The sequence below is a fragment of the Panthera leo genome, chromosome C2 (genome assembly GCF_018350215.1).
Source record: "Panthera leo isolate Ple1 chromosome C2, P.leo_Ple1_pat1.1, whole genome shotgun sequence".
In the NCBI taxonomy this organism is placed as follows: domain Eukaryota; kingdom Metazoa; phylum Chordata; class Mammalia; order Carnivora; family Felidae; genus Panthera; species Panthera leo.
Window position 1 is genome coordinate 124,355,232 of NC_056687.1, and position 25,617 is coordinate 124,380,848.

Genomic DNA, 25,617 nt, shown 5'->3' on the forward strand with positions numbered 1-25,617 from the left:
AGAGAGAAAGCTAGCAGAGGAGGGGCAGAGAGGGAGACAGAGTCCCAAGCAGAGGCTTGAACTCACAAAATGTGAGATCTTCATAACCTGAGCTGGAATCAAGAGGCAGATGCCCAACGAGCTGAGCCACCCAGGCGCCCCTTAATTCTCACTTTTTAGCGTAAGAAGTTGATGCTGTTATGATTTCCAGTGATAAGCAGTAAAATTTTTTGTTTGTGGCTATCTCTCTTCTTTCTAAAGTTGTTAACAAAAGTATTTTAATAATAAAATTATTCTGTCTTCAGCAGGTGGGAACTTTTTCCTGCTGGTAGTATATCCTTTCAACCCAACCGCATTAATCTTTGTTAAATTTCTTACTTTTAGGCAGAAGGCACATTCTGTGCTTTATTATTATTATTATCATTATTATTATTTAATTAATTTTTTTTTTTTTTGCCTCAGAGCGCTTTTGTGAAGTGGACTCAGATATTTGTTAAAGCTAACACTAAACATTTAGAATTAACTAAATTAAAATTAAAATTAATTAATTAGACATTTCTTTTAGTTAGGAATGGTTTTTAGAGACCACAGTCTGGATGTTGGGGTTGCTTGTCATGCTTATAATGTTTATTATGTTGTCACTGATTTTAGGACTTTTTAGTGAAGAGTGCAGGGAATTATATATATATTTCTGGGGAGAAAACAAATCCTTAATTTTTTTTTCCATCTAAAGTTAACATTACAGGATTGAAAGTCTGATTCTACATTTGTAACTTTCTTTTATGCTAGAAATCCTTTTTCCTAACAATAATATAATACTTATTCATTTGCTTTATTGTGTAATATATGAAAATGGTTTCAAAATAATACCAGAATTACTGCTAACAATAAGCCTACTTATGAAATTTAAATTTCTTTGCAATTATCTTAGACACCAATAATGTATTCTACTAGGATGCAGTCAAATACAGTGTTGTAAAATATCTTGAAATATTTCTTTGCGTGTGTGTCACCAGATTAATATACAGTTAGGTTTATTTAAATTTGTTTTCAATTTTTAGGGATTGCTTTTTTATATTTGATTTACTTTTGAATATGTAAGACATCAATATGATTCCAAAGTCAAAACTAATTATTCGTATTCAGAAAGTTGTGTTTTCATTTCTGTCCCCTTGACCCTATTCCTTACTTCCCCTATGGGTAATTTTAAATGTTTAGTGTTATTTTTAGCAAATACAAGCAGTATCATTATTATGTTCATTTCTCCCTACCTTTTTAAAGTTTATTTTTTAAAGTGAGAGAGTGCAAGCAGGGGAGGGGCAGAGAGAAAGAGGGATAGAGAATCCTAAGCAGGCTCCATGCTGTCAGTGTGGAGCCTGATGTGGGGCTCGATTTCATGAACTGTGAGATCATGACTGAGCCAAAATAGGGTTGAACGCTTAACCAGCTGAGCCACCCAGACACCCCCGTATTTCATCTTTTTGTATAAAAGGTAGCACCATGTTTTTTTTTTCATTTAATAGGATAAATGAATTAAATTTTAACTAGTCTTATATATTTACATAATAGAATTATATTTCTCTTTTACTATAAAAATAAATGAGTTCTCATATAAATTAAAAATGAGTTAAGACTAGATTATTTTGATAATTATTTAAGAGCTAATACATATATATAATTTTCATCCTTTTGAAGGAATAAAAAGGACAAAACTTTTTTTTTTTTTTTTTTAATTTTTTTTTTTTTCAACGTTTTTTATTTATTTTTTTGGGGACAGAGAGAGACAGACAGAGCATGAACGGGGGAGGGGCAGAGAGAGGGAGACACAGAATCGGAAACAGGCTCCAGGCTCTGAGCCATCAGCCCAGAGCCTGACGCGGGGCTCGAACTCACGGACCGCGAGATCGTGACCTGGCTGAAGTCGGACGCTTAACCGACTGCGCCACCCAGGCGCCCCAAAAGGACAAAACTTTAAAAATTAAAATTAAGATACCATAAATATATAGAGATAGGTGTAAATAAATTTTATTACTTAAAAAAGTTTTTAATGTTTATTTAAAAATTTTTTTTTGAATGTTTCTTTCTTTTTTAGAGAGACAGAGACAGAATGCGAGTGGGTTAGGGGCAGAGAGAGAGGGAGACACAGAATCCAAAGCAGCCTCCAGGTTCTGAGCTGTCAGCCTCAGACCCGGGGCTTGAACTCATGAGCTGTGAGATCATGACCTGAGCCGAAGTCGGACGCTCAACTGACTGAGCCACCCAGGCACCCCTTTAATGTTTATTTTTGCGAGAGAGTGCAGAGGAGGGCAGAGAGAGAGAAAATCACAGAATATCCATAGCAGGCTTCAGGCTCTGAGCTGTCAGCAGAGAGCCCGATGTGGGGTTTGAACCCATGGACTGTGAGATCATGACCTGAGCCCAAGTCTGACACTTAAGTGACTGAGCCACCCAGATGCCCTACTTTTTTTTTTTTTTCTTTAAGTTTATTTCTTTTGAGAGAGAGAGAGAGAGAGAGAGCGCACGCGCATGAATGGGGAAGGGGCAGAGAAAGAGGGAGAGAGAGACTGCCAAGCAGACTATTTGCTGTCAGCATGGGGCCAGATGGAGGACCTGATGTCATGAACTATGAGATCACAACCTGAGCCAAAATCAAGAGTTGGATGCTTAACAACTGAGCAAACTAGGCACCCCAATATTTTATTTTATTTTATTTTATTTTATTTTATTTTATTTTATTTTATTTTATTTTACTTATTTAATTTTAGAGAGCATGAATGGGAGAGAAAGCGAGAGAGAGAGAGAGAGAGAGAGAGAGAGAGAGAGAATATCTTAAGCAGGCTCATGGTGCCCAATGTGGGGCTCAGTCCTATGACCCTGGGATCACAACCTGAGCCAAAATCAAGAGTCAGATGCTCAACCGACTGAGCCACCAAGGCTCTCCTAGGTGTGAATAAATTTAAAAAAGAGAGAAGCAAAGAAAGAAAAACAGGGGTAAGAAAGAAAAATAGGGGTAAGGAAGAACTAAAAGAAGGAAAGGGAAATGATTTATAGTGGGAGAAAGAGGCATATAAGAGAGGAATGAAGGAGGAAAGGGAATGAAGGCAAGAACAGAAACCAGCCAATTTGAGTGAGTAAGAGGGCAAGAGAAAGAGAAGTATTGGGAGAATTTATTTGCCATCCGAAGTCAAGCTAATTCAGGTGTGAATTTGATGACCTGGAAATTCTCTATTGGATTTTTAATAAAGCTAATTTTCAGTTTGAGATACAGAGCTTAAAAAATTGTGAATTAACCCTATTAGTAATACATGAGTTGGAACCACTATGGCTATTTTTAAAAGTTACAAAGGCATTGGGCAAAACAGTATAGAACATACATAGATGAGTAAAAACATGTTTCCTGCCACTATGGACTTGATAATCTAGCTGGGTAGGTAGAAACATACATAGAAAATAGAAGGCAGATTGTGGTCTGTGCTGTAATGGTGGGGCAAATAGGATACCAAGTGGGCATGATAGAAGAAGAGATTAGTTTCCTTTGAGGAAGATGGGGATGACCAAAAAGGCTTCATGAAGGAGGTAACTTATAAACTTGATTATTAGGAGCTATAGAATTTTAATAGGTAGAGATGAAGGAAACGTATTTTAGTTAGAGAAGCATGGTGGCAGGAAAACTGAATATATTTGAAAATAGCAAGTAGTCCAAGAGGTCTGGAGTGTAGAGTGCACAAAATGATGATGGTAAGTGTCTTAAGAGACAATATGGAGAGGTGGGCTGGAACTTTGTGAAGGACTCAAACTCCAGGCTGAAGAGTTTGGGTTCTGCTTACTATATAGCAGGAACCACCCCCCTCCCCCCCCCTCAGGATTTCTGATCAAAGAAATTAAACCCAGAGACAAAAAGACAAGTTACTAATCAGTTGTAGTCGTCTAGGTTGGAGATTGCAAAGGCCTGCATTAGAGCCAAAAGAAAGGAAACTATGGCAAAGATGAACAGGAATTGTCCAGACTAACTGGCTGCAGATACTGAAAGAAGGAGAGGATTCAAAAATAGCCCAATTTCAAGCTAGGTTTGGGGAAGAGGGATGGAAGATGATGAATTCATGTATGGACATGTGCTTAGGTACCTTCCATCAGCCATGTAGAGATACTTGGCCTACAATTAGAAGGGCCGAACTCCAGAGACCTTCCAGATATCAGATAGAGGAAGAAAGAAGAGGGAAAAGAGGAGTTACCTTTGGGCGTCAGGGTAACTAAGGAAAAAAAAGTATTTCAGGAAAGAGAGGTGATAAGAAGTGTTATATGCTGCCTAATCATTTTATGTGTTTGCCTTCTCACTGTCTTGCTCAGAATTCTCAGTTTGACACACAGTAAGTCTTCCTGAAAAGTTTATTGAAGGTATCTGGTAACAATCAGAATGAGTGAACTTTCCTATGAAGAAAAAGAGGGATGGAGTGGTGGCATAAGGGAGAAGTAGGGGGTGAGGAGGTTTGTGAAGGATATAAAAGAAATTAAAGCGTTTTTGCCGGGTAATAGGAAAGCTAGTATGTGTTGAGACAGAGAAAGATTGAAGAGAAAGAATAACCCAGAAAGTTGTATAGTAAGAGCACAATTGGTTGAATAAAAGAGATGAAAAAAAGAGATGAGTAAAAAAAGATGAAAAAAAGAAAAAAGATGAGTAATTTTCTTCAGATGGAAAAAAAGTATGAATTCTTGCTTTAAAAAGAATAATGTGGGCCTCCTGGGTGGCTCAGTTGGTTAAGCGACCGACTTCGGCTCAGGTCATCATCAGGTCTGTGAGTTCAAGCCCCGCGTCGGGCTCTGTGCTGACAGCTCAGAGCCTGGAGCCTGTTTCAGATTCTGTGTCTCCCTCTCTCTGACCCTCCCCCGTTCATGCTCTGTCTCTCTCTGTCTCAAAAATAAATAAACGTTAAAAAAAAAAAATTAAAAAAAAAAAAAAGAATAATGTGAAAACAGTGTTATTTTTTTAAGGGTTTTTAAAAATTACAAATGCAGCACGTTTATAAAAATTCAAACCGTATAAAAGTGTGTAAAGTAAAATATTATGTATCTGCTTACCCCTCCTAATTCCCACATTCCAGAGATAATCACTTGTAATACTTTAGTTTGTGTCCTTCCTAGGGTTTAACAACAGGAGTGCCATTGGCATTTTGCAGGGGATGGTTCATTGTGTAGTAGGGCTGTGAGTTCATTGATGAACTTTTAAGATCCTTCCCTCTCCTCAACTAGTTAGTGTGACAACTAGAACCATCCCCTAGGTTATGGTATTATCCCCCACTTAAGAACCCATAGAGTTGGGCACCTGGGTCGCTCAGTTGGTTAAGCAACTGACTCTTAATTTCAGCTCAGGTCATGAGATCAAGCCCTGAATCGGGTTCCACGCTGTGCCTACTTGGGATTCTCTCTCTCCCTCTCCCAGTGCCCTTCCCCCATATGTACTCTCAAAACAAACAAACAAACAAACAAACAAAACAACCCACAGAGTTCTTATTCAAGATAAAGACAACGTCACTTAAAATTATTTCTTTTTAAAACAAGTAGAGTAATACTCTACATTTTGCTATGCAGCGTTACTTTTGTTCCTTATCAATTTTTATTAGGACATAGAAATTTACATCATTTCTTCTGTGCTTCATTGTTTTCTATAGAGCAGATGTGTCATTATTTAACTTTTCCTTATTGAAGAACAGTTAGATTATTTCTGGGTTCTTACTCTTGTAAATAATGGTGCATTGGATAGCTTTGTTCATTTTGAGTTCCAAGCTTAAGCAAATATTTCTGTGGGAGCAATTGCTAAAGGTAGAACTGCTGGGACAAGGAAAATATTCATTTAATATGTCGAGATATGAAGTTTGTGGTTATTTTAAAACCTATACTTTGAAATTAATATAAAATATATGGCTTAGTATAATGCTTCGGGTAAAAAAAATCAAATTTTTAAACTTGCTGGTACATTTATCATTGTAATCTGAAGTTATGTAGAGACAATAGTAGTAAATGCTCCAATACCAAATTTTGAAAATTAAGTCTATCTTCTGTTTTCTAGGTTGCTTTGCCTAATTGATTATTATGAATCTAAAATTAGAAAACTTCATAAACAAAGGTAAGACTAATCATGTATTACAGTTTTTTTATTAAAAATTTTTTTTTAATGTTTATTTATTTTGGAGAGAGAGAGAGAGAGACAAAGCGCAAATGGGAGGGACAAAGAAAGAGGGACACACAGAATCTGAAGCAGGCTCCGGGCTCTGAGCTGTCAGCACAGAGCCCAACGTGGGGCTCAAACCAATGAACCATGGGAGCATGACCTGAGTCAGAGTTGGACTCTCAACCAACTGAACCACCCAGGTGCCCCGTATTACAGTGTTTAAAGTTATTACCTAGTCCTGAATCACACCAAAATTTTTTATAATCTCATGAAATTTTAAATATATTTTGGAAATCTTCCTAATATAACCATGATTTCCTTTTTTTATAAAGATCTTGAAGACTGCATTTGACTTTTTATGTTAAAATTTATTGCATTTATTTTAAGATATGTGTATTTAACAGTCACCAAAATATTGGTCACAGAAGAAACAGTATTTAGTTTGTTGAAGTATTATAATTTGTTCTATGTCATCTAGCCACTGGACAGTTACTGAGTGTATCCACAGGGTACATAAGATTTGACTAGCTGCCTAACAAAGTCCAAACTAATTAGTATACAGACTTAAAGGAGATAAAGGTAAAATGTCATAGTGAAAAATCAAACATGTAGAGTAAAACACACTTATAACCTCTGATTTAAAAAATAAGGGTAAAGATAAAGATAATGGTCTTTGACTAACGTAAAATAACTGAGGGGTATCTAAGGCCCTTGTTTCATTGTTCATAGATGGAATAATTCTTTTAACAAATATTTGAGCACCTACCTTGTGTCATATTGTTTTAGGTACTTGATATACTTTAAAAAACATGCAGATAAATTGTCTACTCCGTTCTTATATTCTTGCCCCGAGAATAATGACTCCAGAAACACTTCAGGACCAATAGCAGAGCTGTGCTGGTTGTTGATTCCTTCTAGCACCTTGGGCAGTGTAAAAAAATAAAAGCGGGGGGACAGGATGGAGAGAAAAAAGAAGGAAGGAAAGACAAGAACAACTAATGATAGAGCAATTCCTAGTTTCATTCTTTTCAGAAAGTAGCATTATATCAAGTAACTTCAGAGACTTCCTTATTTCCAAGTGAGAGTGTGTCTTTTAGATGGTGTTAGATTCTACAGAGATGGGATGATTTGGATATGGTTCTTACCTTGTAAGATTTTATAATCTAGTAAGGGAGATAAAATGTAAACACATTAATAATTAAAAATAATAAGAGATTAAAAAACACTAATACATATAATAATAGAGTAATCACTAAAATAAAACAGACAGTAATATAGGAATTTAAAACAAGAACAATATAGTTTTGGATAGAGTGACTAGGGAAGTCTTTACAAAGCAGATGAGGGTTGTGTTTGAGCTTAAAGGAAAAGTAAAATTTGGGAAAGCAGAAAGGCAAAAAAGGTAGTCATTTTTAGACTGCTTGGATGCTATGGGCAAAATTGCATAGGTATAAGAGTGTAGGCTTTTTTTCTTGGTTTTGTTTTTTTTTTTTTTGTTTGTTTGTTTTTAATGTCACTGTGATTAAGCCAATTTGGCTGGAGTTCAAGGGATTTGTAGTAACCTATAGAGAGTAGTCTTTCACATACAGCCCCAAGTAACCTAAAAATGAATGAGAAGGCATCATTTGCCTTGGAAAGAAGGAAGATACTTTTCCTTTAATACAGAAAAACTGGGTTTTTCAGGTTTATTCAGGGTTCTCAAGAGAAATAGAACCAATAGGATATATATTGATGTAAATAGAAAGATTTATTTTAAAGGAATTGGTTCATGTGACCCATCTTGGATCATGAACCCTATATGAAAGACTCACAGGTAATATCATCCTCAGTGGGGAAAACCTTAGAGCTTTCCCCCTAAGGTCAGGAACATGACAGGTATGTCCCCTCTCACCACTGTTATTTAACATAATGTTGGAAGTACTAGCCTCACCAATCAGACCAAAGAAAAGGCATCCAAATCGGCAAGGAGGACATCAAACTTTCACTCTTCACAGACCACATGATACACTATGTGGAAAACCCAAAGGCTCCGCAAAAAAACTGCTAGAACTGGTCCATGAATTCAGCAAAGTTTCAGGATATAAAATCAATGTACAGAAAGTGGTTGCATTTCTATACACCAATAATGAAGCAGCAGAAAGAGAAATCAAGGAACTGATCCCATTTACAGTTGCGCCAAAACCATAAAATGCCTAGGAATAAACCTAACCAAAGAGGTGAAAAATCTATATACTGAATACTATAGAAAGCTTATGAAAGCTACTGAAGAAGACACAGAGAAATGAAACATTCTATTCTCCTGGATAGGAAGAACAAATATTAAAATGTTGAGACTACCCAAAGCAATCTACACATTCAGTGCAGTCTCTATCAAAATAGCGCCAACATTCTTCACAGAGCTGGAATAAACAATCCTAAAATTTGTGTGGAACCACAAAAGACCCTGAATAGCCAAAGTAATGTTGATGAAGAAAACCAAAGCTGAAGACATCACAATTCCAGACTTCAAGCTGTATTACAAACCTGTAATCATCAAGACAGTATGGTACTGGTACAAAAGCAGACACATAGATCAATAGAACAGAATAAAGAACTCGAGAATGGACCCACAAACATATGGCCAACTAATTTTTGACAAAGCAGAAAAGAAAATCCAATAGAGGGGCACCTGGGTGACTCACTTGGTTAAGTGTCTGACTTTGGCTCAGGTCATGATCTCACAGTTAATGGTTTGAGCCCCATGTTGGGCTCTGTGCAGACAGCTCAGAGCCTGGAGCCTGCTTCAGATTCTGTGACTCCCTCTCTCTCTGACCCTTCCCTGCTCACACTCTGTCTCTCTCTCAAAAATAAATAAACATTAAAAAAAATACATGCAATAGAAAAAAGACTCTCTTTAGCAAATGTGTTGGGAAGGCTGGACAGCGACATAGAATGAACCTGGACCACTTACACCATACACAAAAATAAACTTAAAATGGATGAAAGACCTAACTGTAAGACAGGAAGCCATCAAAATTTTAGAGAAAACAGAGAAAACAGGCAGGCAACAACCACTTTGACCTCGGCCGCAACAACTTCTTACTTGACATGTCTCCAGAGGCAAGGGAAACAAAAGCAAAAGTGAAATATTGGCATCTCTTCAAGATAAAAACCTTCTGCACAGCAAAGGAAACCATCAGCAAAACTAAAAGGTAACCAATGGAATGGGAGAAGATATTTGCAAATGACATATTGGATAAAGGGTTAGTATCAAAAATCTATAGAAATCTACCAAACTCAACACCCAAAAACCAAATAATCCAGTGAAGAAATAGATACTTTTCCAAAGAAGACATCCAAATGGCTATGAGACACATGAAAAGATGCTCAATATCACTCATCATCAGGGAAATAAAAATCAAAACCACAATGAGATACCACCTCACACTTATCAGAATGGGTAAAATTAACAACTCAGGCAACGGCAGATGTTGACAAAGATGTGGAGAAAGAAGAACCTTTTTGCACTGCTGGTGGGAGTGCCATTCTGGAAAACAGTATGGAGGTTCCTCAAAAAATTAAAAAGAACTACCCTACAACCCAGCAACTGGACTACTAGGTATTTATCCAAAGGATACAAAACTGTCTATTCAAAGGGGCATGTGCACCCAATGTTTATAGCAGCATTATCGACAATAGCCAAAATATGGAAAGAGCCCAGATGTCCATCAACTGATGAATGGATAAAGATGTATTGTGTACACACACACACACACACACACACACACACACACACACACACACCTTCTCTTTCTCTCTCTCTCTGGAATATTACTCGGTGATGAAAAAGAATGAAATCTTGCCATTTGCAACAATGTGGATGGAACTAGAATGTATTATGCTAGGCAAAAATAAGTCACTCAGAGAAAGACAAATATCATATGATTTCACTTATATGTGGAATTTAAGAAACAGATGAACATAGGGGAAGGGATTCAAAAATAAGATAAAAATGGAGAGAGGGACAAACCATAAGAGACTCTAAAATACAGAGAACAAACTGAGGGTTGCTGGTAAGGTGTTGGGTGGGGAATGGGCTACATGGGTGATGGGTGTTAAGGAGGGCACTTGTTAGGATGAGCACTAGATACTATATGTAAGTGGTGAATCACTAAATTCTATTCCTGAAATCATTAATACAGTATACTAACTTGGAATTAAATTTAAAAATAATAAATAAAGGAATTGGTTCATGTGCTTTTGAGGCAGGCCTGCAGGCTGCAGATTCAGGAAAGAGTTCCTTCTTGTGGGTCTCAGTCTTTGTTCTTAAGGCATTTAATTGCATGAGGCCCTCCCACATTATCAACGGTTCTCCTTTACTTAAAGTCTGTTGATTTAAATGTTCATCACATCTAGAAATACCTCACAGCATTATCTAGACTGGTATTGGACTAAACATCTGGGCACCAAGGCCTAGCCAACTTGACACTAAAATGTACAGTTATAGTATGTAAGAGTAAAGGGAAGGAAGGTGAAGATTTTAATGGCTTGAGAGGTTGCAAACTTAAGCTTACACAATCAAGAAAATAATGAAATTGAGGGAAGCAGGTTAGGTGAGGACTGTGGCAAATTGGACAGCTATGTACCATCTTTCTAAAGGGGGCCATTACTACATACTCTAGCCATTTGATACCTTTTAAGAATGTGAGCTCAGTGTGGCTAGATTTGCCTAGGAGTGTTTTGAGAAAAATTACAAGGTTATATTTATAAATAAGATTTTATTAAAAAATTTTTTTAAGGTTTATTTTTGCGTTCCTGAGAGAGAGTGTGAGTGGGGAAGGGGCAGAGAGAGAGGGAGACACAGAATCCGAAACAGGCTCCAGGCTCTAGGCTCTGAACTGTCAATACAGAGCCTGGTACAGGGCTCGAATCCATGGACCATAAGATCATGACCTGAGCCAAAGTCGGATGCTTGACCGACTGAGCCACTCAGGCGCCCCATAAATAAGATTTTTTATATACACAATTAACTCAATGATTTTAAAATATATTATATGTCCACAGAGAACAAACTGATGGTTGCCAGAGGGAAGGGGAGTGGACGGGTGGCCAGAATGGGTAAAGGGGGAGTGGGAGATAAACGCTTCCAGTAGTGGAATGAATAAGTCATGTGAAAAATAGGGAAAGCATAGGAAATGTAGTCAGTGGTACTGTAAAAAGCTATGGTGACGGATGGTAGGTACACTTGTGAGGATAGAGAACATGAAAGTTGAATCACTATCATTGTGACACATTATGTATCAACCACTCATAAAAAATTAAAAAAATAAAAAAACATTGTCCAAATAAAACACTGTCCAAATAAAAACAAAATATTGTCCAAACGGAATATCACTTCCAACCCTTGAGCTGTATCTTTAGTAAATTCTTTTTAAAAATTTTTTTAAATTTTTATTATTTTTTAAGACAGAGACAGAGCATGAGTGGGGATGGGGCAGAGAGAGAGGGAGACACAGAATTGGAAGCAGGCTCCAGGCTCTGAGCTGTCAGCACAGAGCACGACGCGGGGCTCAGACTCACCAACTCTGAGATCATGACCTGAGCCAAAGTCGGACGCTTAAACGACTGAGCCACCCGGGCGCCCCTGTCTTTAGTAAATTATAATCTAGATTCAGGCATTTGCAAACTTTTCTGTAACGTGCCAGACAGTAAATAATATAGGCATTTTGGGCTGTATAGTGTTTCACAGCTATTCAACTCTGCTGTTGAAGCCCAAAGCCAGCTGCAAATTATATGCAAATGAATTGGCATAGCTATGTTATGTAAACCTTTAATTTGAAAATCCACAGCCTGCATGTACCCCACAGGCAGCCATTTGCTGACTGCTGACTGGATAGATGATAGAGTTTGGGATCTTTACTAAGAGTAGAGAAGATTTAGCATAGCTATCATTTGAAATCTGCCACGTGGCATATGGTGTAAGAAGTTGCCTCTGAAGTTGTGCAAACTGGGGTTGTCTGACTAAAAATGATAAAAGGATTGAGGCCATTGTGGGGAGGAGTGTTGAATTTGGTTGTCATGAATTTTCAGTAAAAATGCAGGGTTGAGGAATGAGAAGCTTGGGGGAAAGGAATTACTTTTTCACTTAGCAATCCTGTCATCACAGGCCTAGCTGAAGTGAGATAGTTTGGCCTATACAAACGTTGCTCAGGCCAGATATTTGGATTGAATGTCTCTCATTAAGGGAGAAGGAGAAAGGAAGAAAATAGGAACTACATTATAAACAATCTTCTTACAGATGAAAAAATTAGAAGTCATTTAAACTTGGCAGTGATGAGTCTCCAGAGAAGAGGGTTTTTCAGGGTTCATTGACTTCATAAATTCCAATAGTCTCCTTTCTGGGTGCCTGGATGGCTGAGTTATTAAGCATCTGAGTTCAGCTCAGGTCATGATCTCACAGTTGTTGAGTTCAAGCCCTGCTTCAGGTGAACACCAGCCCCGGGTGAGCCCTGCTTCTCTCTCTCTCCCTCTCCCCCTGTCTGTCTCTTTCTCTCTACCCCCTCCCCCTCTTACTTCCATCTTCCGTCTCCCTATATGTCTCTCACTTATACCCTATCTCTCTCTCTCTCTCAAAAAAAAAAAAAGACTCTTTTCCTCTGCCTCTCTCCCCCACTCAGACTCTCTCTCTCTAAAATTAAAAAACAAACAACAGTCTTTCTTAGAGTGAGTACTCACTTGCTAGTGAGGTTGTAGCAACTTCAAGGTGGATTTGGTATCTATAAATAGGGTATTATTATCACCTGAAGGAGCAGGAGTATTGTAAAAGAAGGGTATACTTGACAAGTATATTATTACTGAAGAAAAGAAGATGAAAGAACAGAGGGGAGAAAAAGAGGGAAGAGAGACTACAATTTGGAGGCCTACATGGGCTAAACAGGAAGCACAGGAGAAAGAGGTGGGTACCTATAGAGCTAGGGGAGTAAGACCAAGGGGAGAAGACAGGTGGGGCAGGGCCTCTTGCAGAGGCAGAAGCCCCTGCTTAACACCTATGTATTAAGGGCCGTGTTGCTCAGAGTTTTTCTCATGAGAGACAGCAGTTGCTGTTGGGATACCACACTGGGGTACACCCAGAGCTGCAGCCAGAAGCGCCTGGCTCAAGAACTCTGACCACCCCAAGCCTTACCCGGTTGTTCTGAGGCCTGAAGGGGATGAATATCTCACCACATCTATACCCCTTCTGCACAGTACACCTATGACACGCTGTTTGGGGGCTCTAGTTCAGGGCACAGGTGTGCAAAGACTTCCAGAGGGACTTTGAAGGGGGTTTCTGAATACTGTGGACTGTTACTTTCTGTCTCCATACACGAGCAAACTTGAAGCGACGATCAAGGCAGCAGAAATGTAAATGTAAGAGTTAACCAGCTGGGGGGTGCATGGGTGGCTCAGTCGGTTAAGCATCCGACTTCGGCTCAGGTCATGATCTCACTGTCCGTGAGTTCAAGCCCCGCATCGGGCTCTGTGCTGACAGCTCGGAGCCTGGAGCCTGCTGCAGATTCTGTGTCTCCCTCTCTCTCTAACCCTCCCCTGTTCATGCTCTGTCTCTCTCTGTCTCAAAAATAAACATTAAAAAAAAAAAAAAAAGTTAACCAGTTGGAAGTCTTAGAAAACTGTAAATACACTATAATCTCTGAAAAAGAGGAAAAGTACATTTTAAAATGATAGGTGTTCAGCTATGTAACTTTACTTTTCTTTGCCCAGTGTTAGTAATTCAGTATAGATTACATGACCTAAATTGCTAGTTACTTGTTAGTATTTCCCTAACTTGGTGGTTACAATTAAAGAGCCAAGGAAGGTAGCATAGGAATAAAATATACTAGGCTCAGATTTTCTTTTGGGATGTCAGAGACATTTGAAAAACTACCCCAGGGAAAATGGTTCTATAGTGAATTAGTAGTTAGGAGAAGCCCCCTTGTTTAATTCCATCTTTCTCATTAGATAGAAATTTTATTTTATTTTTTTATTTAAAATTTTATTGAGATATACACCATTATCATACACCATAAAATTTACTCATTTAAATTGTAAAATTCAAAAGCTTTTCATATTTTCACAGTACAGCATCTTAGTATTCACAGTACATATCCTACTATATTCACATTTGTCAACCCTCATCACAATCTAAATTTTAGAGCATTTTATTAACTCCAGAAGAAACCTTCTGACCACTAGCAGTCACTCCCAATTTTTCCCAAAGCCCCCAGCCCTTGATAACTGCTAATCTACTTTTTGTCTCTATAGATTTTCATATTCTGAACATTACATGTAAATGGAACATACAATATGTGGTCTTTTATGACTGACTTCCTTCATTTAACAAGATGATTTAAAGATTTATCATGTTGTAGCATGTATCAGTTATTTCATTCCTTAATATTTCATTGCATGGATGCATTGTATTTTATTTATCCATCATCAGGTGATGGGCATTTGGGTTGTTTTCACTTTTTTTTTTAACGTTTATTTTTGAGACAGACACAGAGTGTGAACGGGGGAGCATCAGAGAGAGAGGGAGACACAGAATCTGAAACAGGCTCCAGGCTCTGAGCTGTCAGCACAGAGCCCGATGCGGGGCTCGAACTCACGGACCGTGAGATCGTGACCTGAGCCGAAGTCGGATGCTTAACCGACTGAGCCACCCAGGCGTGCCTCCCCCCCACCTTTTTTTAAATTTACATCCAAATTAGTTAGCGTATAGTGCAACAATGATTTCAGGAGTAGATTCCTTAATGCCCTTTACCCATTTAGCACATCCTCCCTGCCACATGCTGTCCAGTAACCCTCTGTTTGTTCTCCACATTTATGAGTCTGTTATGCTTTGTCCCCCTCCCTGTTTTTATATTATTTTTGTTTCCCTTCCCTTATGTTCATCTGTTTTGTCTCTTAAAGTCCTCATGTGAGTGAAGTCATATGATTTTTGTCTTTCTCTGACTAATTTCACTTAGCATAATCCCCTCCAGTTCCATCCACGTAGTTGCAAATGGCAAGATTTCATTCTTTTTGATTGCCGAGTAATACTCCATTGTATATATATACCACATCTTCTTTATCCAGTCATCCATCGATGGACATTTGGGCTCTTTCCATACTTTGGCTGGTGTTGATAGTGCTGCTATAAACATGGGGGTGCATGTGTCCCTTCAAAACAGCACACCTGTATCCCTTGGATAAATGCCTAGTAGTGCAGTTGTTGGGTCATAGGGTAGTTCTATTTTTAGTTTTTTGAGGAACCTCCACATTGTTTTCCAGAGTGACTGCACCAGCTTGCATTCCCAATTAGATAGAAATTTTTAAAAATGGTCTTGGATAATGGAAGCAAGGGACTTAGAGGTTCACTTCTTATTTCCTGGAAATGAGTGCTTTCATATTTTTTATTTTACTTTTAACACCAGTCCTGTGAGGTAGATGTCACAGATACTTCTCTGACAGAAGACAGATTCTGAGATTGGTGTACTCAAATAGCACTGGGTTAATGGTATCAAGACTTGAATTGCGACTGATAAATCTGTTGCCATGTCCACTCTGCATTTGCATTTTTTTTTGTATAGGTTTTTTGGTGACCTAAAAGTAGTAGAAGAAAAAACAGTATGCTTTGTTTTTTTATTCATTCAAAAAGTGTTTTTCCACCACCTCTTATGCCCCATATTCTTCTAGGCAGTGAGATACAATGGTGAACTAAACAAAGTCTGGTCCACATGGATTTTACATTCTAATTAAGGTGATAGTGAACAGATATGTACTATAATACTGGGTAGTGTGTTCTAATATTCTCTCTGAGAACAAGTAGGAAATTTGGCTTAAATTTTAATTGATATTTAGGTTATCAAGCCTTTACTGATTTTTGTTAGCTATATTTTTTCTATTGAAGATAGATTTTTCATAAGAAGTACACACGATCTGTCTTTTCACAGGGTATATAAGGAAGATGAAAGTCTGTCAGAAGAAGAGAAAGACTACAGAAGTTTCGATGCCTCACTGACTTATAAAGGCCTTCTAATGGTATGGGGACTACATGAGTAATAAGTACTTTTTTATGAAGTAAAATAATCTGGAAAGTTAACTATTTTTTCTATGAAATGTGTTGAAGTCATTACAGAATCAACTCAAGGAATCAAAATCCAAGATTGATGTGCTTCTAAGTGAAAAGCTGAATCTCCAAAAAGATTTGGAAACCAGGTGAGAGAAACTTAAATCATTTTTACTTAACTTTTGGAAAGTAAATACATCCTGGAATTTGGGGTGTTAAATGTATCTTTGTAGCTCCTTTACTTTAAAACTAATCCTGGAAACCATGTTTTCACTCATTTTAGTTATATCTCATATGGCAGAAGGAACGAGAACACATAGGTAGGCAAAGGAAGTGAGAATATAGGAGCCCACACTGAAGAAGATAAAAGTGGTTAGGAACACAGAGTAGATTCAGATTGATATAAACGAGTTTCCCATTCCCAAATTACTTTGGAATGTCTTATGATCTCATTTCATCCCTGTGTTGTAAAAGAAGAGAACTAAAAAATGTAAATGGCGTACAAGACCTATCTGCGTGTTGACTGTGAATAATAAGAAATGAACATTGTCAGGATTTTTTTCATTTAACAAGAGTTTGTTGAATACTTCTTGTAAGTTAGACACTGTCCTAAGCTCTGGTGTCATGACCAAAATAAATAACTTGTTCTCATAAAGATTATACTTAAATGGAGAGGGAACTGATACCTACAGTTGAAACCATTTAGGTAAAGTTTAAAAAACCTACCACATAATAATATATAAATTTGTGCAGTAAAAATTTTAAACCATGCATGGAAATAATGAACAGTGGATTTGGGGTAGTGGTTACCTCACAAAGGCCACACATGGAACCTTAAATATATGTATAATGTTTTAGTTAAAAGAGGATTTAAATCAAATCTGTTAATATTTAACTTTGGTAAAGCCAAATAGTGGGTATGCCATTATTTGTTTTACTATTCTCTCTTTTTGTCTGTACATTTGAAATATTTCACTATAAGAACAAATAATTAACAGCAATAAAAAAAGGGGTAAAAAGTTTTGAACAGAGAATACACAGAAGAAATTCGGTGCAATATTTTAAGAATTTTAATAAGCATATTTGTGACAAGTAACATGGTGTATCTTATTAAATACCTTTGTAGTTTTATTAAATTAAATGCATTCAATGTGACTTACTTTCTACAGGCCCACACAGCATGAATTAAGACTTTATAAACAACAGGTGAAGAAACTGGAGAAAGCCCTTAAGAAAAACATCAGGTAATTATATTTTACTAAAGTTACAGATTCATTATGGTTTTGTATTTTATTATTTTTGTTACCTATAAGTTTACATCATGGTTACCTCATGGTGGCCTAAGCTTGAAATTACCAGACTGATGGGGGAAAATGGCAGAGAAGGATATTTTTGAGTGGTGGCTGGCTGACTCAGTTGTCAGAGCATGTTTCTTGTTCCCAGGGTTGTGAGTTGAAGCCCCATGTTGGGCATGGAACCTACTTTAAAAAAAAAAAAGTTATTTTCTTACTAAGGTGTGTTTTCTCAAAAGGATATTTCTGGTTCCACAGTTTAAAAACAGTTGCTACTGTGTTGTATTTGACTGTATACTTATGCTAAATAAGAACAAAAAAAGGCATTTGCCTGATATAACAAGGGCAAAGATTTTAACCAGAAAATTGTTTTTGAAAGTCATAGAGGAATTGCAAGGGAATCACTGAAATTAGAGATGACAAGCCTCCGATTTTTGTTGGTGCCAGTCATGGCCTGAATAATACATAGACTCATCATACTTTAAAAGTAGTAGGAAGAATGCAGTGAGCCATTCACATCCATCACTTAATGGTACTTTTCTTGACTTTGAAAAGCAGTTTGAAAAAGTTGGCCCTCAAATAGTAGTAGTGTTTTCTGAAGATTATCTAGGTGTATTCTTTCATTCAAAGGAATGGAACTTGAGGAGGTAGTGTGGGGAGCATTGGGGGGAAATATTTTGAAAACTATGTGAGTTAATATATGCATTAGATATATTAAATCAATTGTATTAACATAAGTTGATTCCGTTTTCATGACAGCTGTGTTTCTTCCTTCCTATGGCAACACATGCCACAGAGAAAGGCAAATATTTTGGACATCTAGGAATTGACATACTAGTTACATTAAGATAGTACAGAAGAGGGGCGCCTGGGTGGCTCAGTCGGTTAAGCGTCCGACTTCAGCTCAGGTCACGATCTCGCGGTCCGTGAGTTCGAGCCCCGCGTCAGGCTCTGGGCTGATGGCTCAGAGCCTGGAGCCTGCTTCTGATTCTGTGTCTCCCTCTGTCTCTGCCCCTCCCCCGTTCATGCTGTGTCTCTCTCTGTCTCAAAAATAAATAAACGTTAAAAAAAAAAAAAAACTCAATAAAAAAAAAAAAAGATAGTACAGAAGAAAAACAAAAAAAGAAAAGCGAAGTGGAAGGTTTGGAAAGGCTTCAGCCAATAGTTCAATTAATGTTTTTCCCTTCCTACTATTGCTTAATATTTTGGGTACCTTTAGTACTTCGTACTATGTACTTGATATTCTGGTTACTGGAATTGCAGTGGTAAGTCAAATAGAAAGGGTCTTTGCCCTCATGGAGATTACCTGGAAGGAGAAGGATGATGAAAAAAAATAAAACCAATTTGATACAGTGTAAGTACTGAATGTGAAATAGTATGAGTTGCTGTTGTGTGTGTTTGGACAAGAGGTGGTAGTAACAAGGTCACAGGGAGCAGTAGTGGCAGAAATGAGAAGTGTTTGGAATATTGGAGGTAGAACAAGACTTGGTGATGGATTGGATATAGGCAGCTGAGGGGGAAAAAAAAATCAAGACTCCTCAGTTACAGGCTTGAATAGTTTTGGGCCAACAACTAGTTGTTAGTGTCTCAGTGAGATAGGGAAACTGGTTGAGAAGCAACTTGGAAAAGGAGGATGTAGGGAGGTAAAAAGAGGAGAAGGTGTCAATAGATGTTATAGTGAATATATCAAAGTCTTCATAAGGAAATGAAGGCCTGAAGAAACAGTTTAAGCTGAGCGTTTTTTTTTTAAACTAATGTTTGATAAAGTGGAAAATTGTGGAAAACATAATAGGACAAAAGAGCATGAACCAAGTACACTGGGAAAAACTTGGATTCTTTCTTGGAATCCCTCTGTCTTCAGAGATGAAGATGGTCCTTTCCTCTAGGTATAGGGAGGGCACCTAGTACATAAGGCTCTTATGATCTGCTTCAGGAGAGAAGTAGGAGGTCAGAGAGTCCTTCCGGCACCTGCCGTGTCTCAAATTCTTTTGGCTTAAAACATGTCCTCTGTCAAAGTGGCATATTTTGGAGTGGCATATCCTGATCCCCTTCGAAGGAATTTTACTCACTTAAAGGCAAGTATATTAGTGAAGATATAAACACACTGTCATGTACTTACGTATACATAGAGATAGGTAGTCAGTTCTCACTATTCAGATTCCATATTTGTGAATTTGCCTAACCTGCTAAAATTTATCTTTAATCCCCACATGAATAGTTGTGGCACTTTCATGATCATGTATGGACATGCCCAATACACATTTGCAGCTGTTGAACAGGTGATGGTTTTTCCTCTTGTTTCAGCTCTCATAGCTGTACAGAAGCATTCTTTGTGTTGTTCTAGTACCACTTTTTTTTTTTTTTTTTGGATTTTTGTGCTTTTTGTTGGTGATTTCCCCAAGATGGGCCACCAAGCATAGTGTTGAAGTGCTGTCTAGTGTCCCTTCTGAGTGGGAAGAAGGCTGTCATGTGGCTTACAGAGAAAATAAACGTGCCAAGTAAATTTCACTTAGGTGTGAGTTATACCACTGTTAGCCATGAGTTCAGTGTTAATGAATCAACAATAGTAAATAAGGTATCTTTAAACGTTAACACACATAAAATAAGCTTATATATTAATCAGTTGAGGAAAATGTTTCCAGATGCATGAAGGAATCTGACTCTGTATTAACTCTAGGAGCAATGGTTCAATCTTTGTGGTGTTTGTGGTGACATTATAGAATATAACTATCATGAATAATGAGAATTGAGTGTATATATTTTTGTTGTTCATTTGAGCTCTCATCTTTAAACTCACCTTTCGCTATTTAAAAAAAATTTTTTTAATGTTTATTTATTTTGAGAGAGAGAGCATGAGCATGCAAGTGGGGCAGAGAGAGAGAATCTCAAGCAGACTCCATGCTGTCAGAGCCCAACATGGGGCTCAGTCTCATGAACTGTGAGGTCATGACCTGAGCCGAAATCAAGAGTCAGACGCTTGACTGAACCACCCAGGAGTCTCTGACTTTTCACTATTAGCCTTTAAAATTATGATTTAGAACCAATCCCTGCTATATTCTGTTGGATTTTGTAGAAATTATTTATGCTTTAGAAATTTAAATTTGTAATTTAAAAGTTAATATATTTTTTTTTAATTTGGAACTTCTGTAGAATCTAGATGTGAAAACAGGGAATTAGGAATGTTAGATAACTTGCCTATCACATGGGTGGTATATGGAAGAACTTGAAAAGAAATTAGATTTGTACCCAATCATTCTGACTCTTAGCCATCATCCTAATTGGAACCAACAAAACACCTGATGAAAATGTTTTTTTAAGGTAAAGCTTTTCCAGTTTTCATTTTCTGCAGTGGCAGAGGTAGAATATTTTTTCAAAGAACTACAAATGTTGGGCAAATAATTAAAAATAAAATATCCTGTCAGCCTGGTGAATTCTCTCCACATATGTAGAAAAAGGAACAATTTTATTACTGAATAAACATCTAACTAGACTGTGATGTACATTATAGGCAGTCTGCCAAAAAAATTACAAAGACAGAAATCTCACTCTATTATATAGCCATGCATATACAGTCCATTACATACATGTGAATTGTCTTTATCCTAAGGAAAAATAAAGCTTTCCATGTTTTTAATAAGCAGAAAGTTAACAACCTAGAGCCAGGAGCTTAGGCAGACACAGGGAGACAAGGCACCTTCCTCCCTGATGTCTAAGATTTGGTTCTAAGGCTCCCAAGAATGAAAGACATTCCTAGGATGTAAACTTGGCAAGAGGCTTATTTATTTATTTATTTATTTATTTTTTTTTTTAAATTTTTTTTTCAACGTTTTTTATTTATTTTTGGGACAGAGAGAGACAGAGCATGAACGGGGGAGGGGCAGAGAGAGAGGGAGACACAGAATCTGAAACAGGCTCCAGGCTCCGAGCCATCAGCCCAGAGCCTGACGCGGGGCTCGAACTCACGGACCGCGAGATCGTGACCTGGCTGAAGTCGGATGCTTAACCGACTGCGCCACCCAGGCGCCCCGACAAGAGGCTTATTTAAATGTTAAGAAGATTTACGTACTTCTTAAAGAGAGAAGGGATTTACAACTACAAGTTTTCCAAAGAAAATGCTAAAAGAAAAGAAGGGGAAAGTCTCTCTCCCCTTTTAGAACCTGAGAGAATTCAATTTTTTTTTTCTTTAGATTTGTAGTTGCCTTTCAGCTAATCAATCTTTAATAGCAAATGAATCTATTTAACATGGGAACACATGGACTTTTCTTATTTGAGTTAATATTACAAAGAGGTTGATTATAAAATTCGGTTGTTAGGAAGTGATCAAATAGGTCTGCCAGTACAAGATAAGTAAAGGTATTACACTAATTCCATTTAATTTCAGTGGTATTTATATTTTGCTAGGAGAAAACAAAATCAGAATCCTGTCACCCTGGTATTGAGCTGATGGATGTCAAGGTCATCAGAGGACAGTGAACCAAACTGAAATGCACAACCAAGTCTTTATTCACTTACTGCAGTAGTATAAGCAGCCAAAAAATGTTCTATTTTTAGTGTTCCGTTCTTCTCGTTGGAAAGGTACCAGGCAAGGGTCAGTGAATGACATGCTGTGCAGATGGGAGGAAACATATCACTGCCTAGGAGCCCTGCACAAAAGACTCCTGCTGTTTCATGGGCCTGGGGAAGGCCTTGGAGTGGAAAATACTGAGTCAGAGTGGAGAAAAGTATATTAGTCAGGACTCCTCCCCACAAGGAGAAGTGAAAAGTACCTCAGGCAGGGCCACCCCACTAAAGAGCTTCTGGATGGAGGCACTAATGCAGAAATGCTGGTGAGCACGGCTGGCCAAGGGGTCACAAGGGAAGGGTGGAGTCCCGGGGTCTGAGTTCTTGACAGCAACTCCCTCCAGAGATTGCAGTGCCCAGACTGTGCACCAAGTCTGATGTGGGAGGGCAACTTCCTCTCACAGAGCTTTCCAGGCAAAGCCTTTGTAATTGTCAGTGGTTTGGGCCTGAAAGGTAATACATAGGATTTTGGCCTGGAGCTAGACTTCACCCCTAGACAAACAGCTACCTTCAGAGTTGTAGCGTTGGAGTTGATAGATTGAAGGAAACCTACCCTCTTTTCATCTTAATCATATAAAAAAATCCTAGGAATGTAGAGAAAAGGACTTAGGGAACATACAGCTCTGAGAGGTTTGTATTGGTCTCTACATGTATTTTGTATCTTTGTGACTAAGTAAGCAGGAGTTATAAAAACAAAATTGGCATTCCACTTTTCAACTGGTCCCTCATCTCCAGAATGGGAGCCATCATGAGATCATAGAAAGGCTTCAGATATGGTTAAAAGCTATAAAGTATCTGTACATAGAAGCCTATTGTACGGAGATGGCTCTAGAAAGCAGGAGACAGCACAGCATATTTTAAGCTGGAGGGGCAGTTTTCTGGGTTTCCCAAACTCCACAAAGAAACACAGCTCTTGCTTCTAGCAACATGGAATGAGTGTCCACTAAGTATGTAAAGAATCTTTTAGCTGCTCTTAGGGGTTTTGTGGCCCTTAGGCCCTGCTCAGTGCTTTGGAGACAATAAAACAATCCTAGCATATTTCTGAGTACAGCCTACTCTCCTACAGCATAGGTTTCTAAAACATCAATGAACTCATATGCAATTGGGAAATAAGAGAATGATTAGTAGTGTAACACGGGCATCACATTATTTACGTGAGTTTTCTTAGTTACAAGGAGCTAGAATAGCTGTAGTATTATAGCTTTCAGGAAGGGGAAAGCGTTGCTAGTACATAGGCAACTGCCCTGTCAGCCCTGTTTTAAGAAAATTTGTTTTTTTAAAATTTTTTTAACTTTATTTATTTTTTGAGAGACAGAGACATAGCATGAGCTGGAGAGAGGCAGAGAAACAGGGAGTCACAGATTCCAAAGCAGGCTCCAGGCTCTAGGCTCTGAGCTTTCAGCACAGAGCATGATGTGGGGCTTGAATGCACAGACCGTGAGATCATGACCTGAGCCAAAGTTGGTCACTCAACCAACTGAGCCACCCAGGCGCCCCCCCATTTTTTTTTAATGTTTATTTTTATTTTTATTTTTTTAAATGTTTATTTATTTTTGAGACAGAGAGAGACAGAGCATGAACAGGGGAGGGGCAGAGAGAGAGGGAGACACAGAATCTGAAACAGGTTCCAGGCTCTGAGCGGTCAGCACAGAGCCCGACGCGGGGCTTGAACTCACGGACCGTGAGATCATGACCTGAGCCGAAGTCGGATGCTTAACCGACCAAGCCACCCAGGCGCCCCTTAATGTTTATTTTTGAAGAAGGGAGAGACAATGTGTGAGTGGGGAAGGAGCAGAGAGAGAGGGAGACACAGAATCGCAAGCAGGCTCCAGGCTCTGAGCTGTCAGCACAGAGCCCATCACACGGCTCGAACTCACCACAAGATCGTGACCTGAGCCGAAGTCGGATGCTCAACTCACTGAGCCACCCAGGCACCCCTTAAGAAAATTTAAAATGAGAGACTGCACCCAGGGCTCCCTCCTTGACCCCCAGCATCAGACAGACTCTAGGATGGAGGCAAGTTGCACTTTCCCCCTTGCCCTCCTTGCCTGTTTTAACCTCCGCTTCTTCGGCCTGGTCTCCATTTCCATCTTCGTAGTCTAGGCTCATAAAATTAAATTAAAAAAATTTATACGTGCATATACACGCATTCACACACACATGTGTATGTAAAATGATATAAAGCTGTTGGAGGGGAGCTGAATCATTGGCTCAGTTTGTTTTCTTAATCCGGTGTCTAGGAAAGCATTTTGTGTTATCTTGATTTATTTTCTCCCCTTTAGATTAAAGGATCTTCTCAGTCAAAAAAAGGTGGAGGACCCAGAGAAACAAGATGAACCCAGCAAAGACAACCAGCAGCAGGCCCTAATTGACCAGAGATACTTTCAGGTACTGAACAGCTGGCAAAGAGACTGGTGTTGGTAGAGAACCTTGGTTTCTTTTTTCTTTTATTCTTTAATTTTTTTTTAGTTTTTATTTACATTCCAGTTAGTTAACATACAGTATAATATTAGTTTCAATTATGTAATAGAGTGATTCAACACGTCCATACAACACTCAGTGCTCATCACAAGGGCACTCCTTAATCCCCATCACTAATTTCACCCATCCTCCCACCCACCTTCCTTCTGTTATCCATCAGTTTGTTCTCTATAGTTTTTTTCCTTAGCTCATTTGTTTTCTTTTTCTTTAATCAAAAAAAAAAATTTTTTTTTTTAATTTTTAAGTAATCTCTTTACCCAACATGGGGTTTGAACTTTCAAGCCCAAGATCAAAAGTCACATGCTCCATCCACCACCTGAGCCAGCCAGGCGCCCTTATTTTGTTTCTTAAATTCGACATATGACTGGAACCATATGGGATTTGTCTCTCTCTCAGAGACAAAATATTAGCATAATACTTTCTAGCTCCATCTGTGTGGTTGCAAATGGTAAGATTTCATCATTTTTTTATGGCTGTTCAATATTCCATTGTGCATATACACATCTTCTTTATCCATTGATCAATGGACACTTGGCCTGTTTCTATAATTTGGCTATTATAGACAATGCTATAAACATCAAGATGCATTTATCTCTTTCTGTTAGTATTTTTGTATTCTTTGGGTAAATACCTAGTAGTACAATCACTGGACCATAGGGTAGTTCTGTTTTTAACTTTTTGAGGAAACTCCATACATACTGTTTTCCAGAGTGGCTGCACAGTTTGACCCCCCCAACAGTGCAAGAGTGTTCCTTCTTCTCCACATCCTTGCCTACACCTGTTTCTTGTGTTGTTTGGATGCTTTTTATTTCTTTTTGTTATTTGATTGCTGTGGCTAGGACTTCCAGTACCATGTTGAATAAAAGTGGTAAGAGTGGATATTCTTGTCTTATTCCTGTTCATAGAGGAAAAGCTCTCAGTTTTTCCCCATTTAGGATGATGTTAGCTGTGTTTTTGTTCACATATGGCTTTTACATGTTGAGTTATGTTCCCTCTAAACCTATTTTGCTGAGGGTTTTTATCATGAATGAACATTGTACTCTGTCATAGGCTTTTTCTGCATCTATTGAAATGAT

The 25,617-nt window shown here is 38.2% G+C and overlaps 1 protein-coding gene across 5 annotated transcripts in view; it reads left to right on the plus strand.

Moving 5' to 3' along the window:
• The window catches only part of CEP70 (centrosomal protein 70), a 70,156-nt gene that overhangs the window by 28,518 nt on the left and 16,021 nt on the right, over nucleotides 1-25,617 (plus strand). For all 5 annotated transcript variants that reach the window (XM_042955794.1, XM_042955791.1, XM_042955790.1 and 2 more), the window contains 5 exons: nucleotides 6,044-6,100; nucleotides 16,093-16,180; nucleotides 16,269-16,357; nucleotides 17,378-17,452; nucleotides 24,343-24,448. In XM_042955794.1, coding sequence (XP_042811728.1) covers nucleotides 6,044-6,100; nucleotides 16,093-16,180; nucleotides 16,269-16,357; nucleotides 17,378-17,452; nucleotides 24,343-24,448 — 415 coding nt within the window. The remainder of the gene's footprint in view (nucleotides 1-6,043; nucleotides 6,101-16,092; nucleotides 16,181-16,268; nucleotides 16,358-17,377; nucleotides 17,453-24,342; nucleotides 24,449-25,617) is intronic.